Consider the following 15,342-nt stretch of genomic DNA (forward strand, 5'->3'; position numbering starts at 1 on the left):
CCACCTAATATCTGCAAGTGGTTCTTGCATGCTGATGTCAAACATAGGTGATGGTCACATTAACGGGAGTGGACCGTGCATTTAGAAAATCATACAAGTCACACTTATTGGAATAGAAAAAATTTAAAGAGCATATTCTTTAAACATTTGTCTACTGTAGGAAAAAGTCAGGAACTAGACATAATCCCAATACAGAGAGTTGTTATGAATTTAATGAGGCAAAGGGTTCTTTTCAAGCACAGAGTTGGGTGTGATGACAGTCAAGAATTGCATATTCTGTTTACTGTCTGCACCAAGGACAAATAAGCAACCCCGCCTTAGCTGCATTTTACTGACCTCCCACACCTACCCTCCTATCCCTCCCCCTCCCCACCCCATCCTCCTTATCCCCACCCAACTGCCTCTCCCACCACGCACTGCTGCTCATAGTTTGGGTACAGCCGCCAGAGACTGAGGTCTGGTGTGTGTGTGTGTGTGTGTGTGTGTGTGTGTGTGTGTGTGTGTGTGTGTGTGTAACTTAGCATCTCCGCTATGTAGTGCGTAGCAACTATTCTTTTCATAATATTGTTGGCACAAGTGAGATGCTAATAACTTGCAGCTGACTTTTAATCTTGTTAAACACAATTCCTCAACAATGAAGCAAATTTTTAGTGTTAGGTGAATCCTGTTGCATAACAGTGCTCATTGAGGATGCATTGTGCCGTTGTTAACACTGCAAAAACTCATTTTATGTCCCTCTCTTGTGCCTTTTCCCCAGGTAATATTAACATAACGCAATGCCTTTTATAAACAATTACTACTTCACTGGCATTACTTTGTTTTCTACAATTTGGTGAGAATTTCAAATGGCACTATTAATTTAGAAATACTGCTGTTATAAAAACTGAGAGTTAATAACTATACTGTTGCCAAAGTATATTACTGTTCTCTCATGCACGTTACTGTCACAGAAATTTTATTAAAATGTCGTCAATGAAACATATCTATTAACATCATCTCTTAGCGTGTTTCTTTAAAAGCTGTTGTTCAATGGTATATTTCAAGATCTCTTGCATAAATCTTTCTATTGGAAATATCATCAACTGTATGTGTTTTATTTTTTAGAGAATTTGCAATTTTTAAATAAATTGAATGTCCTTTACTGTTTACAAGACAAGACAATTCCACCGTGATTCATGTTCCTTTTTTAGAATGATCCCTATAAATGTTTGTGAAAGTACTTTCAAACAATTACAAATCATTGACTGCACAAGATTTGATGATGAATCTTCGTTCCTTGTAAATCTTGGTGTTAGGAGAAAGAAGAGAATGTGCGTAGTAAACAGTAGTAAAAATCTACGCCAATTTATAATCCAAAGCAATTCTTTTTATTGATGAAGAGTTTCTATAAACATATTTTACCAACAGCAATATGTGGGTTAACATTTTCAGTTGAGGGCTAAAGCAATTACAATTGTAAACAAATGCAAATAAAGTACTGGTTACCAAATAATTCAATGTTTTGCAGATATGACTCCAACTGGAATTCAATAATCTCAAAAAATTATGACTAGGGATTATATCCAGTAGTATACAGCAATAATTGCCAAAAATTCATACATGTGTCAAACACCTGAAGAGGAGAAACAAAGTTTAGAAAAATAAATGTGCAAGAACGGGTTATATATTCACACATACATAATTCTTTTCACAGTTTTTATAAATGACAATTAACATCAAAATAAAGATCCAATCATATTACAACTGTTCCCTTTAAAAGGAACAACATCTGAGAACACATAGTTCAAGTTCTTTACATTTTGGAATGTGAAAAAAAAACATCGCTTCTTGGGAAGGAGACTTAAACATCGATAAGTATTTAGCATAAAATTTCACACCCTGTTCGATTTGCCACCTACTGCAAAAGGACACAGCACCCCAAGAGAAATAGGTTTTAGCAGTACAACAATAAACAAGCCCACAATCCCTCCCTATAAACTTTCATCAGATCTTTCTGAATATGGCTAAAAAAATACAATGGCCTTTTAAAGCTTACTCTGCTACATTCTTAAATTAGTATGTAACATAAATTTCACACACATCCACACAATACACATGCAAATCACAAGTTTTATCAGTCAAAATGATGCATCACAATCCAGTAAAACAAAAACAGAATTATCGCCAAATAATTTCTGTTATTAAAAAAAACCCAAGCAACTCTCACTGTATCAGTGCATTAAAGCCAATTTACAAAGAAAAAAAGGGGGTTATCCCAAAGTCCCAGCTCAGTTGCTATCTGGCGTCACACGCTTCAAATACAATGTAAAGCACACAACTGTTCAAAGCCATCTTCTTGCTACAGGTTTAGTGTGAAGACAACTCAAGCTAGCATCAGTTTATATGCAGCAAAAACAAGATTATAGCACACACATGCACCCACGCATACATTCATTTTGACACTTTCTCACTTTAGTAAAATGTTACACTCAGTGGGCCAGGTAATGTTAGGAACAGAGACCTGATGTAAAACTCTGAACACATCACCAAGTCCTTACACAGAAAGAAGCTAGTTTCCAACAAGTAACAGTAGAGCTGGAAAGACATTTCAAACATCTTTTCATCAAATGCTGCACTCAATGGTTAAGAAGCAGAGGGGAACATATTTTTGCCTTATATCTAAAAATTTCATATTGTAACAGCAGTAAATCAAGAAAATTTAACATGAGAAACTGGGAAAACTTTCCACAATGCATTCCTCAAAGAAATTTCCTTCTCATACACAGAATGCGGATATGTTACACATCCCATTATTACCAAACAACGTTACACCAATAACTTTATAGGAAAACCAACTGCAACTGAGAAATCAGCTACAACAATAGGATTACTATTTTTTGGCTGGAAAACCTCTTAACATGAAAAAAAGAGAGACAATAATGTATTGGCCTCAGCATTCGAAGTGTGTTGTAAGGACCAACACTAACTCTTTCCCAACTCCATAGGCAGTGGTGACGAGTTGCGTGGAGGTTGCTGTGCTTGATTCTGTGCTTGTTGTGCCTGCAACGGAATTGGAGTGGGAGCTGGACCACCGACAGCTACTGTTGGCACAGTCGGGACTGGCACAGCAGGTTTTATAAACCGCTCAGAAGGCCTCCGTCCAGCCTGAAGCACAGAAATAATTTTTAAGTTATTGGGATTTGTAAGTAGGAATTTAAAAACCTGTGGAAGAAACGGAATAATCAATAGCAAATACAAATACCAAGAAAAGAAATGATCAACACGACATACAAATACCAAAACAGTGCTACTTAAAATTAATACTGAACTTGAGGTTATAAGTTGGCTGACCCTACTTCCATAAAGCAAGAATACGAGGAACTGATTAAAAAAAAAAAAAAATGAGGCAGCAATGAACTGTGATGAAGAAAGATAATTAAAATATCAGAGCAGACACGTTAACACCAGACAAGCTGTGGTTGTGATTAGCTGTTGTACAATTGTATAAAGATGTTTTATATCTAACTATAATAATTTAGTTTATTAATAATTTCTGCAGGACACAGTATGAGAGTCGGTGCCTCATCTTCAGTTGTACATCGTAGGCTACAAATGAACTGAGGTGATAGTGCTTTATTTAATGTGTGCTCTTGAAATAAACTAACTATTGACACTAACTCCAGTTTTACATTCCTGGATGAACCAATGTAAACAATAGCATTGCACACACTTAAACTCTGAACACATTTGGCAACAGATTACTTTATCCACAAGAACTTGAGTATGGGAAACTGAATAGTAGTAAGAACACAAAAATTTACACTTCAAATGAAAATAATAGCAAGTTTTCTAAGTGCAGCAACAGTTATAAAATTAATTCCTCGACAAAGTGTCATAGCATTGGTTCGTTGGAAACTTACACAGATTTCAAAGACAATGTATCTGAAACTCCGTAAGATACTTCTGCATAGTAACATGATGAAAATGTAAAGTTTTATGTCTTTCCATCTGTACTCTTTCTTTCTTTCTTTCTTTCTTTCCATTACTGATATGAAATAATTAAAAATTAAGGAAATTTATGTCTACAAATGACATTTTTCCCAAAAGTGTCTACTAACGAGCTGGCTGACATACATTTGATGACTGCGTTTGGTTTGTGGGGCGTTAAACTGCACAGTCCTTTGCACCCATACAAAGTCCCAATTGTTTCACAGTCCAATTTATTTTTATTTTATTTTTTATTTTTACACAGTCCTATCTAGCCACTGTCACGAATGACGATGATGACAAAAACACCTAGCCCCTGGGCACAGAAAACCCCCAACCAAGCTGGCATATCTACTTTGATCTCTAACTTTCAGGATTACTGTATACATTTGTTTTAATTGGCCAGAAGAAAGACATGAAATAGAAGAGTAACAGTAAGAAAGGTGCAGCTGAGTAAGAAATGTCAATTTAAACTTTGGGCTGTAGGGAAAATGGATAGGAAATGTTTGAAAAAGTAATGACAACAACGATTCACATTCTGCAGCACCAACATTCTCCACGAGTTGCCTCAGACACCTGATGAACCTACGTGACTTGAGACATTGTGTACCGTGTGTCACGCAACCATGATTTGACCACAATCAACTGGTGAGTAGATTTTTTTATCTACACATTTATATTATATTATCAATAATTGATTATTTTCGTTGTTATTACACTCCATATAATGTTATCTTTAGTAGTTCAGCACCGTCAACATCCAGAGATACCAGATTAGCGGGTTTCTACTGTAATACTCATTTGTATGAAGAGAAATAGATATAAAGTGAACTCAACACATATGGAAAATCTGGTTGACAAGCTGTTAACCTCTTGTTTCTAAATAATTTGGAAAGAGTGCCTGCGTGAAAAAATTACTATTTCGCCACCATATGGCATAACAGTATTCCCTTGCCACATTCTGTGCTAAATTGTGAAAAATCTTTCCCTTTGATCCAGAGTTAAAACAAGTCAGTAAGTTTCAACTATTTTATTTTATTTTATTTTCCCTTCCACTGTTAAACACCACTACTATAATGTTGCTATGGTTTTAAATATTTGTAGAAGGTCCCTGAAGAACATGTTGCCAAAACTTTTTGTTTTAGGTTATGGACAGGAACAATTTCACCGAGAAAACATGGAACAACATTAGCCATTTACAAGATGTAAAACTTTGCTTCGACCGTTCTCCCCCCCCCCCCCCCCCCCTCAAAATTTGAGGCTTTAATGAAACAAATTGGTTACACATTTATCATTCAAAGTATTTTTCCATCGCTGGCCACTACTTTCTCCCATCTTTCAGGCAATGCACGAATCCCGCATCGAAAAAATTGTTCATCTTTTGAAGCGATCCACAAATCTATCCAATTTGTGACTTCTTCATGAGATGGGAAGTGTTGGTCAGCCAGGCCATGCACAATTGCTCTAAACAGGTGATAGTCAGAGGGAGCAATGTCTGGAGAACACGGTAGGTAGGCTAGGACCTCCCATTTTAACATTTCCAAGTATGTTTTGATGTTTTGCAACGTGGGCTCAAACGTTGTTGTGCTGCACAATCACTATATTGTGCCTCTCGCTGTATTGCGGACGTTTGTCTTTTAATGCTCTGCTCAAACGCATTAATAGCATTTGATAACGAGCACCTGTGATTGTTTCACTCGGTTTTAACGCCTCATAGTACACAATGCTGAGCTGGTCCCACCAGATGCAGAGCATGATCTTGGAGCTGTGATTATTTGATTTGGCCGTCAACGTGGAAGCATGGCCAGGATACCCCATGATATTTTTGCATTTAGGGTTATCGTAATGGACCCATTTTTCGTCCCCGGTCACAATTCGATGCAGAAATCCCATCCGTTTCTGCCTCTGAAGCAACTGTTCACAAACACACAAACGCCATTCAACGTCTCTTGGTTTCAGCTCACACGGGAACCAAGTTCCTTCTTTCTGAATCATGCCCATAGCCTTGAGTGTTTTTGAAATGGCTTGCTTTGTCACTCCCACTAATCATGCCAATTCTTCTCGAGTTTGATGCAAGTCTTCAATCAGCAACGTCTCCAATTCTGCATCTTCGAAAACATCCTCTCTTCAACCATTACGCCAGTCTACGACGTTAAAATCACCGTTCTTGAAGTGCTGAAACCACTCACAACATGTTCTTTTACTAATAGCATCCTTACCAGACGTACATGAGAGCATTCGATGAGACTAAGCCGCTGTTTTCTTCATACTGAAACAAAACAGTAACACATCCCGCAAATGATGAGAATTGGCCTCGTAAACTGACATTTTCAAACAAGAGCAACTTTATGATTCAGACACAAATCGACTAACGGTTGCATGAGATTATGTTGACCAAGGTTGAAGCTAACTGCCTAACATCTGCAATCTGTTTCTTTCGACCACTGCTTACCGTTGTCGCCACCTAATGGCAAACGGCGGAAGTAAAGTTCTATACCTTGTAATAATAATAATAATAATAATAATAATAATAATAAAATAAATAAATAAATAAATGCAAGAAATTCAAATGCAGAAATGGAAAAGAAACTATTCACTTATCACCAAACAGCAGGAAATATTTTTAAGCAGCAGAGAGATACTGGAATATCAAGCTTCTAACACAGATGTGGTCATAAGAAGAACAAGTCTCTGACTATGCAGTTCAGTAAATATCCCAGCAAATAGAGAACAAAGAGTTCACATCAAATTCCTTCCGAATTTGAAGAGGATGTTTAGAAGCATATTTCACATTGAACACTGCTTAAGACAACTTTCAGAGTTTAATGAAAGCACAAGAAAGCTAAAACCCCTACGAAAGCCATCTCAGACAGGCTTCAGGCCATCTCAGACAGGCTTCAGTGCATATGAAGGTACTGTGGAAGACTGGGACAGGGTAATTTTCTCTGTCAAAAAGGAGTTTGTGTGGTAGTGATGCTGGCTTATAGACAGGAAAGTATTGTGAGTGTGTTATTCAAATCAAAAAGTTCTGACAGTGTTATAGTGTGGGGTGCCTTTTGTTCCAAAGGAGATGGAAGGATAAAAATATGTACAGGTGCAGTCAGTGGTACACTGTAGTGTAAAATAATTGAAAAGGAAATAATGAAGAATGCTAGGGACTATTTTACTGGTGCACATTTGGGCCATTTAATTTCCAAGGTGACAATGTCAGTTGCCATTGATCGATTATTACATGGTAATGTCTGGATGATCAAAGTTTCCAGAGACAGTAGTGGTCAGCATAGTCTCCCAACATGAAATCTATTGAGAATATCACGTTGGTAATGTCAAAAACAGCTATGCCAATAATACTCTGCATCCAAAATAGAGCTGAAAGAGAAGATAGTTCATGTCTGGCAACAGACAATTGGGCCTACGGGGTGTCAAAGTTTGGTTCATTTAATGCTGTGTACAATCAACTTTCTCCAAAACAGTGAAAGTCTCTAATTCAAATACTTATGAGTATGTACAAAGATTTATTGAAAAGTAATGCTTCTAAATTTGCTATGTGAAAACTCTCAAGCTTTTTAAATAAAACAAACTTCATTAATATTCTACATCTTTTTACTTCATGCTTACTTGTTTATTTCTCAACATAGTTACCCGGGCGAGGAACACATTTCTACCAACGAGAAACCAGTTTGTTAATACCATACTGCAGATGTCTGACTGTTGCCAGAGCCACTTCACCTCTGCCACCTCACTCCTACTTCATCACTATGAAAGCAAAGTCCTCAAAGGTGGTATTTCTGTAAGTTTTGGAAACAGATGAAATAGGATGCGGCCAAGTCGGGACTATAAGGAGGATGGCTGACAATACTGAACCAAATGTGTCCGATTGTTGCAGATGTCTCAGTTTTCATGTGTGGTCCGGCATCGTCATGATGGAGAGGCTGCTCCATGTGTGTACAAACTCTTCAAATTCTTATCTCAATTACAGCACACTGTTTCTCACGCACCAAAATAGTTATTCTACACACCGCCATGTTATACACAACAATTCAGAGCCCTCTAGTGGCAGAAGGTTGCAACATGCATCAGCCTAGTTGAAAAGTCAAGCAAGTGATATGCAAGACATTTCATAACTCAACCAATATTGTGAGCAGAATAAAAAATTCTGAGGTATTACTTTTCGGCTTGCCGCACCCCCCCCCCCCCCTCCCCCACCTTTTTTTTATGAAAGGCAATCAGAAAGAACGTTTTACTCTGATTTACAGTCAGACATTTCCACAAGCATGTTGCCTATTGACGTTAATATATTAAAAAATTAAATTTATAAGTGAACCTCTCTCTGGACCCCCTGGAGGAGACCATCTCATCATGTAAGGAAATTTAATTAATAAGAAGTGCATGACTACAGGAGAAATTGAGGTATTTTCTCTTCTACCACTGTTCACGTCACACAATTGCTTTTCATTGAATAATCACATTTGTAATCAATTTGATGGACTCGCTATGGATAGCTGCCTGGCTGGGCCGGTTTTCTAATAGACATCCTTGTGAACCACCACAAATGAAAATTTTTTCAGTCAGAAGTCACCAGCGGGTCATAAAATCCTTTTTTATCTGAGCTATGCTGATGATATTATAGTTATCTTTAATGACGGTGCTTCTGAGACTGTTACACTGACCAATGAATTCAATGCGCTCCATCCAAAAATGGTGTCCATCCATGAGAACATAGACCAAGATGAAGTGCTAAATTATCTTCATCTGTGGCTTCATTTAATAGGTAATAAATTTCATGTTGACATTTTGAGAAAATGAACCACGAAGCACTTCATTATTCACGCATCACCCCACCTCCGGCAATATAAACTCAGCTATTTTAAAGCAACGGTTCCCCGGGTATTAGAGTTCTCTCTTAGTGACTAAGCCAACATCAAGGAACGTAAAAAGCTCAAACATATTGTTATTAAGAATGGCTACAGCACTTCCATTGCAAACCAAATCTACGGAGCAAAAATGTGTGACAGCCCTTCTGATGCAGATACTATTATGTACACTTGCCCTTTTTAGGAAACTTTTATATGATCTGGCTAGACTCTTCCGGGGGATAGATTTTCGAATAGCTTTCTCTGGAGGTATCAATATTCAGTATATGTACATACGAAATGAGCAAATGACCAGAGATAAATACATAAGCTCAGATGTGTACTTGCTCGAATGAGACTAATGTCACGCTGTGTACATTGGCCAAAATGGCAGGTTACTGAAAGCCGGATTTCAAAAAGACCTATTAAATAAAAAAGGCCAAACTCTGCCTTTGCAGAACATCTGAAATCCAGTGGACACCCTCTCCCAAGTTGCAAAATTTAAAAATACTCCACTAAGCTCAAACAGGGAAAAAAAACTTAAACAGCCTGGAAGAAAGGGAAATAGCTAAGCACATAGGAGAAACCATATTGCAGTGCCTGTGTTACTCTGATTACAATGCAAAGTTGTTTTGGACATGCAAGGAACAGGCACTGCAGTGACTACAGCCATTATGAAATACATTAAATGCATTTGCAATTGCAAAATAGAACAACCACCAGCTGCAGAATGTAATGACAACAATGAAAATTTCTGCCGAACCAGGACTTTAATCCGGATTTCCCACTAATCGCAAACGGTCCCCTACCATCTGGCTATCTGTGCATGACTCATGGCCAGACCCAAAAGTGCCTGTTCCTTTGGATATGCAGGCACGCATGTCAAAAGGAACTTTGCATCACAATGAGAATAACACAGACACCGAGACATCATATTTATCTGTTGATACCGGGCAAGCTATTTTCAAGTACAATATCTGACCTGTGTGGGAATATACATAATGGATGTATGAGTACGGGTTGTAGACGCATGGTTGGTAACATATGGAAGTACGGGACTGGCCATGACGGCCACTTGCGATAAGCAGGACATCCGGGTTAGAGTCCCGGTCCAGCACAAATTTTCATTGTAATCATTCCATTCTACAGCTGATGGTTGTCCTTATTCACAAGTGCGAATGCATTTAATGCATCACAAAAGGAAAACAGACACGCAGCTCCAAAATGATCAGTTGGCTGGAAAGACCCAAGTGTATTATGTCACTATGAGAGCAATGTTTAATGATAATAGCTAAGCCCTGGATGCTTTATAATTGAATTGTGCCACCTACTACTTTTTTCAAAAAGTTATCTTTTTAAATTTCTAATTTTCTAAGTTTACTGATTTTTGTATTTGCACTCAATGTAAACTGTGACATACAACTGATACTGGCACTCTTGCTCTTGCGCCGATTTAGCTAAGTTTTCAACAGAGGGGTCATACACATTAGTTTGTAATGTTCATTTGCCCTGATTATTCTGGCTACTAATGTAAGCATTATGTCAGCAAATATTTAGAACACTAGTCATTTATAATAACTGTCACTGATTGTTGTTATGACAAGATTTAGAAACTGAACACTATCTTAGCTTACAGCCTGCAGGCACCATCAGCTAAGAGCTGTGTGCACTAGCCTTAGGGGCCTTATATGTTTTCATATCCAGTGAGACGTGTGCAACCTGAATATGCACACCTCCAGCATATTTATGATTTAAAGATTTACTGTAGGCCTAATACCATTTGGTTTGCACTGGACTGTGTCACGTGCTGTAATAAGGTAATCTGCTGCTTCATTCTTATTTCCAGTAACGGTTGTCAATTTAGGGACAAAACAGGTGGGTTTTTTTTTTTTAATACCCTTCAGTCATCTTCCGTTTTATTCTATTTTGTAGGACACCACATAGTGTTTTTAAAGATTTGACAAGGGGCATTTACTTACCGGAATATTCTATGTGTGATATCCCACATACCAAATACTGCCAAATATCAGTTCTATAATATTTTATTGATAATCAAATCTCACTAAATGGGGTCATGCCACTACTGTGAATTTTTTTTATTTCTTCGCAAGCCAATTTGAAAGTGCATAAATAGAGGTGAAATGTGTCAATGGGAAATAATAATAAAATATTCACACTGCAACGAAGACTGCTTGTTTCTTCATATCATGCATACTGATTGCTGTACCAACCCCGTTATTAACTGGAAAAGTTTCACTGAAATCAAGATTGGGCTGCACGATAAGCTTTTGTCAGCTAATCATGTCACATTATCCTGCCAGCCAATGACAGCAGCTCTTCAGCTCATCGGACACTTTGTGTAGTCAGGCAACCAACACCCCTATAAGTAGTGCGAACATTCAAACGAGAAAAGTTTGTGGCTTAAATTAGTATAGTAGACAATCACCCGTAAGCGGATTATCTGCGGCCTATTTCTCCACACGCTTTTGTGTGCACTGTGTTTTGCTGTTTTAAATGGTGCATTTTCTTTGCAACTAACATTTTATTTTCGTATAATTCTCTCATTTATATTTTATTCTGCAGTAGTGAGCTGAAGTAAAATTCTTCGTTAGAGTATCAATTCTTACTGGTCAAAGTAACAAAAATTTCTCAGAAATCTAAAACAATGAAAAATTCCCAAAATTCTAAAAAATTCTTGAGTTTCTCCAAGATTTTCTGTTTTTCCCTGGGCATATACACATTGAACTAACCTGGTCATTTGTAAACGATGTAAATTAAGAGACACATAGCTGAAGTTTATACAAAAAGTTTCAGATTTGATAGATAAAAGAGAACTAGAGAAGGCAAAGCTTCATTGTCAAGAACCAGAAATTTTTTTGTGAGAGGAACTGGGGCCATTTAAATTTTAAATATTGAGAAACTGGAAGTCTACAGGGTTAGGTGACAATTCATTCAAAGACCGTTTTCATTTAATATCAATGCACTTACTACTATGTTTCTCCAATGAATAGAACACATCCTTGGAATGAGATTGTGAGAAGTCTGCAAAGAGTATATAGTAAAACTTCACTTTTACACTTTACAAGGGACTTTAAAGAAATGGTGTAAAATATGGGAAAATGTAAAATGTGGGAAATAAATTTTTAAACAGTGACTTTTAAACAGTGAAATTGCCATACAAGATCCTCCCTTGCATTTCCACAGTTAATGTATTATATAATAATAATAATAATAATAATAATAGGCATCAAAATACTAGTTGGGGACACGTTTATTATCCAATAAAGGTTATCTCAATTTTGTACTATGTTTTGCCACTGACATAACTGGAACCGGTAATTATCTGGGAAGTAGAAACATTTGACTTAATTTCATTCATTGTCGGTGTTTTGGGAAACCAGATAAAAAAATTGCAATGTGTCATTCATCATTTAAAAAATGATACCCTACATCACTTATGTATTTTTTCACACTTCGCTTGATGCATTTAGAGAATTTATTCCGATTATCAAATACAAATATTTACAGAAGTATTTTATGTGATGTTTGTACATGTGTTGTTCCACGTCTCTACACTGTTGTCATCTTTTTGAGGTTAAAAAGTACTGCGCCTCAGGTGGGAAAAAAAAACTACCGTAAATATTTGCATTTGAGAGTGGGAATAAATTCTTGAAACTTGAATCGATATGCATAAAAAAAAGAAAGAAACGTAACTGGTGCAGTGTTTCATCATTTAAACCAGACATCTGACCAACACAACGAGGACCACAGTGTCAACTAGCACAACAAGTGGTCAAACAACAAAACATGGGAAATATGCATTCAATCACAAAGCTGCACATCTGCAGTAGAGAAATCCTGAAAACAGTTGAGATTGGTCATGATACCTTTATTCAAACGAACCTAATTACTCCCATCAGCTGCCACAATGAGTACAACTTAAAGAAAGACTGGAATACAGCTACCTGTCGCAATATCATTGGTTTTTTTTTTTATTATTCTTGCATGTCCAGATTGCAGCTACATACAGCCATCTTCAGTGCATTTGAGAGAATTATAATACAACAAACTCTCAGCAATACATGACTCTCTACAACTTCACTGGTGTACAGGCAGTACACAACATATACTGATGAGAGTATACTGAAGATGGCTATTTATAACTGAAATCTGAACTAGAGCCTGGCAGCAGGAGGAGATAACGAATGGTTCTGACTTCTACTAATTCACCTGTAGAGCAGAGCACCCTGGTGTCAAGAAACTAACCACATAATTTTTGTGTACACTACTTGAAGCAAATGCCATGCCAGCATCTTTTTATGCCAGTCCCCCCTCCACAAACACTGATTAATAAAGCATAAATCACCGAAAATTATAAATACAAAATTGGGTGCGAATTAATATTGTGATCATAGCAAATTTCATAGCAGTGATAAAAAAAAATGTCATAAATGGCAGGAAAACTTTAATTCTGGGAAAATAAAAGTGGGGTTATACTGTATCTGAGGCTAGCACAACCTCTTTTTCGTACTCAAAATGTTTTTCAGTTATGAAGCTCTTTAGATGTAGGAGTAGTTTGAAGTTAAGAGGTTACCATGTTAAATATATAGGGAATATGTTTGCGCACTTCATACATAAAATATCTCAGTTTTGCCAATATTAAAGCACCTTTGCCAAAAAGAGAGCACGTGTTGGAAATTCATCACTTTTTTTTCTTTTACAGTCTAGTCCCCTTCCCCTATTATAATTACCAGTTACCTATACAAGGTGTGTTGAAAAAGTACCATTCATGAATTTTATAATTTCATACAATTTCTTGTCACTGTGTTGTTGGTATACACATCTGAAAAGTATTTGTACAGTGTCAGTTGTATCATGTATTCAGCCTGTTGTCAGCTGCCAAAAAGGTTACATACGTAGTATTATTTTATATAAAAATCAATCACAAAATTTTACTAAATTTTGCAATAATGATGGAATTAGGTGCAGCAAATATTTAGAAATTTTATGCATTGCTTTTGGTGAATCTGGTATGAGAAAAGCAAGGGTTTATGAGTGGTGTACACATTTCAAAGAAGGATGTTTAAGATGATAAGGCACCCTGAATGCTCCAGTACATCATCATCAACATCAAAGGGCCATTGTTTGACAAGCATGGGCAAGAGTAAAAACACATCACAGTGACAGCTAAGAGCTATCACCAATACTTAATTGGGGATTGGAGAAAGCTGTAAGAAGTGAATAATGGCTAATGGGGATTATTTTAAAGGGGACAACACAGAGAAGAATAGACCAAATTCTTTCCAAAAAGCAAATAACTTCATTATTTTTTTGAGCACACGTTGTGTGTACGAAGTAATCAACAAAAATTTCTTTTAAATGCCAGAAGACACTGACCATAACACTTCTGGTCTTTACCATGTAAAGTAACTACTGCTTCTATCGACTGCCTTCACATTTCATTTCTGGTGTTAAGCGGCAGACTCAACTTAGCCATGGCCCACAAAACCGGTGGATTCTTTTTCGAATTATCTGAAGATCTGTTTTAGGTTAGCTTTCAGAAAAAGTGGCACCCTTCATAGACAAAGCTTTATTAGTTATTCTTCAAGTAAACTGTACCATCCTTTTTATTCTGATTTGCTATGGTGTCAGCCATTTCATAGCAGTGCTCATCGCTGAATACTACATTGCGCCCACATGTGGTTGCAGTTAAGGGACATCCTTCATGGGCACAACTAGATTAAGTTGTCCATTTCTTAACTGTTTTAAATGAAGGAGCAGACTAATGTACCTTCACCAACTTAAGAATAATTGTGTGATGACTACAAAGTTAGTAAAAACAAGAAACTTTAATAATACATTTCTGATCTCTCTGTCAGGCCAAGAACTTCAACCATACCTTTTAATTTTAAAAGTTCTTAAATAATATAATTCTATGTTTACACTTATAAGTTGTACTAAACAAAGAGAGCTTACCTGGGGTCCACCAGGTACAAGGGGCGTGGATGAGGCTATTACACCTGTCGAGCAGACAGGTAATGGAGCAAATGTGGGCTGGCCACACACGTAGCAGCATCGCCCTGCGGGAGTGGATCCTGTAGTTGAAGTGCCTCCAAAGGAATTGTCATTTCGAGACCCCACCAAACTTGTCACACCTATAGAAACAGCAAATATTTAGAGCCATTCAGAGTGAGTCTTTGGCACTGAAATTAGTCACAATGTCCATAAAAAATCCCCAGATAACACAAAATCTGTGAATGAAAAATTACATAAAATACATGGGAGGCATAAGAGACATCCATGATGTAACCTACTATGACCTGTTCACTTCCAAGAAGCCTCAATATGCAGCTGGCACAAATCACTGACACTTTCAGTCTGTAATAAACAGAAAAAGAACAGCATGTGCAAAGACAATATGATAAAGGATAAGCTACAGCAATTGGAGATGGGAAAGAAGCAAGGAAGAAATACATTTAACTCTTCAGTGGGTACATTGACATATAAACAACAGATTATGTTT

General features: G+C 37.0%; 1 protein-coding gene across 3 annotated transcripts in view; it reads right to left on the reverse strand.

Moving 5' to 3' along the window:
• Positions 1 to 1,344: 1,344 nt before the first annotated feature.
• The window catches only part of LOC126418929 (coiled-coil domain-containing protein 6), a 61,356-nt gene continuing 47,358 nt past the window's right edge, over positions 1,345 to 15,342 (reverse strand). For all 3 annotated transcript variants that reach the window (XM_050085957.1, XM_050085955.1, XM_050085956.1), the window contains exons 8-9: positions 14,796 to 14,974; positions 1,345 to 3,144 (exon numbers count right to left, since the gene is read on the reverse strand). In XM_050085957.1, coding sequence (XP_049941914.1) covers positions 2,962 to 3,144; positions 14,796 to 14,974 — 362 coding nt within the window. In that variant the 3' untranslated portion in view covers positions 1,345 to 2,961. The remainder of the gene's footprint in view (positions 3,145 to 14,795; positions 14,975 to 15,342) is intronic.

The sequence above is a fragment of the Schistocerca serialis genome, chromosome 9, assembly GCF_023864345.2.
Source record: "Schistocerca serialis cubense isolate TAMUIC-IGC-003099 chromosome 9, iqSchSeri2.2, whole genome shotgun sequence".
Taxonomy (NCBI): domain Eukaryota; kingdom Metazoa; phylum Arthropoda; class Insecta; order Orthoptera; family Acrididae; genus Schistocerca; species Schistocerca serialis.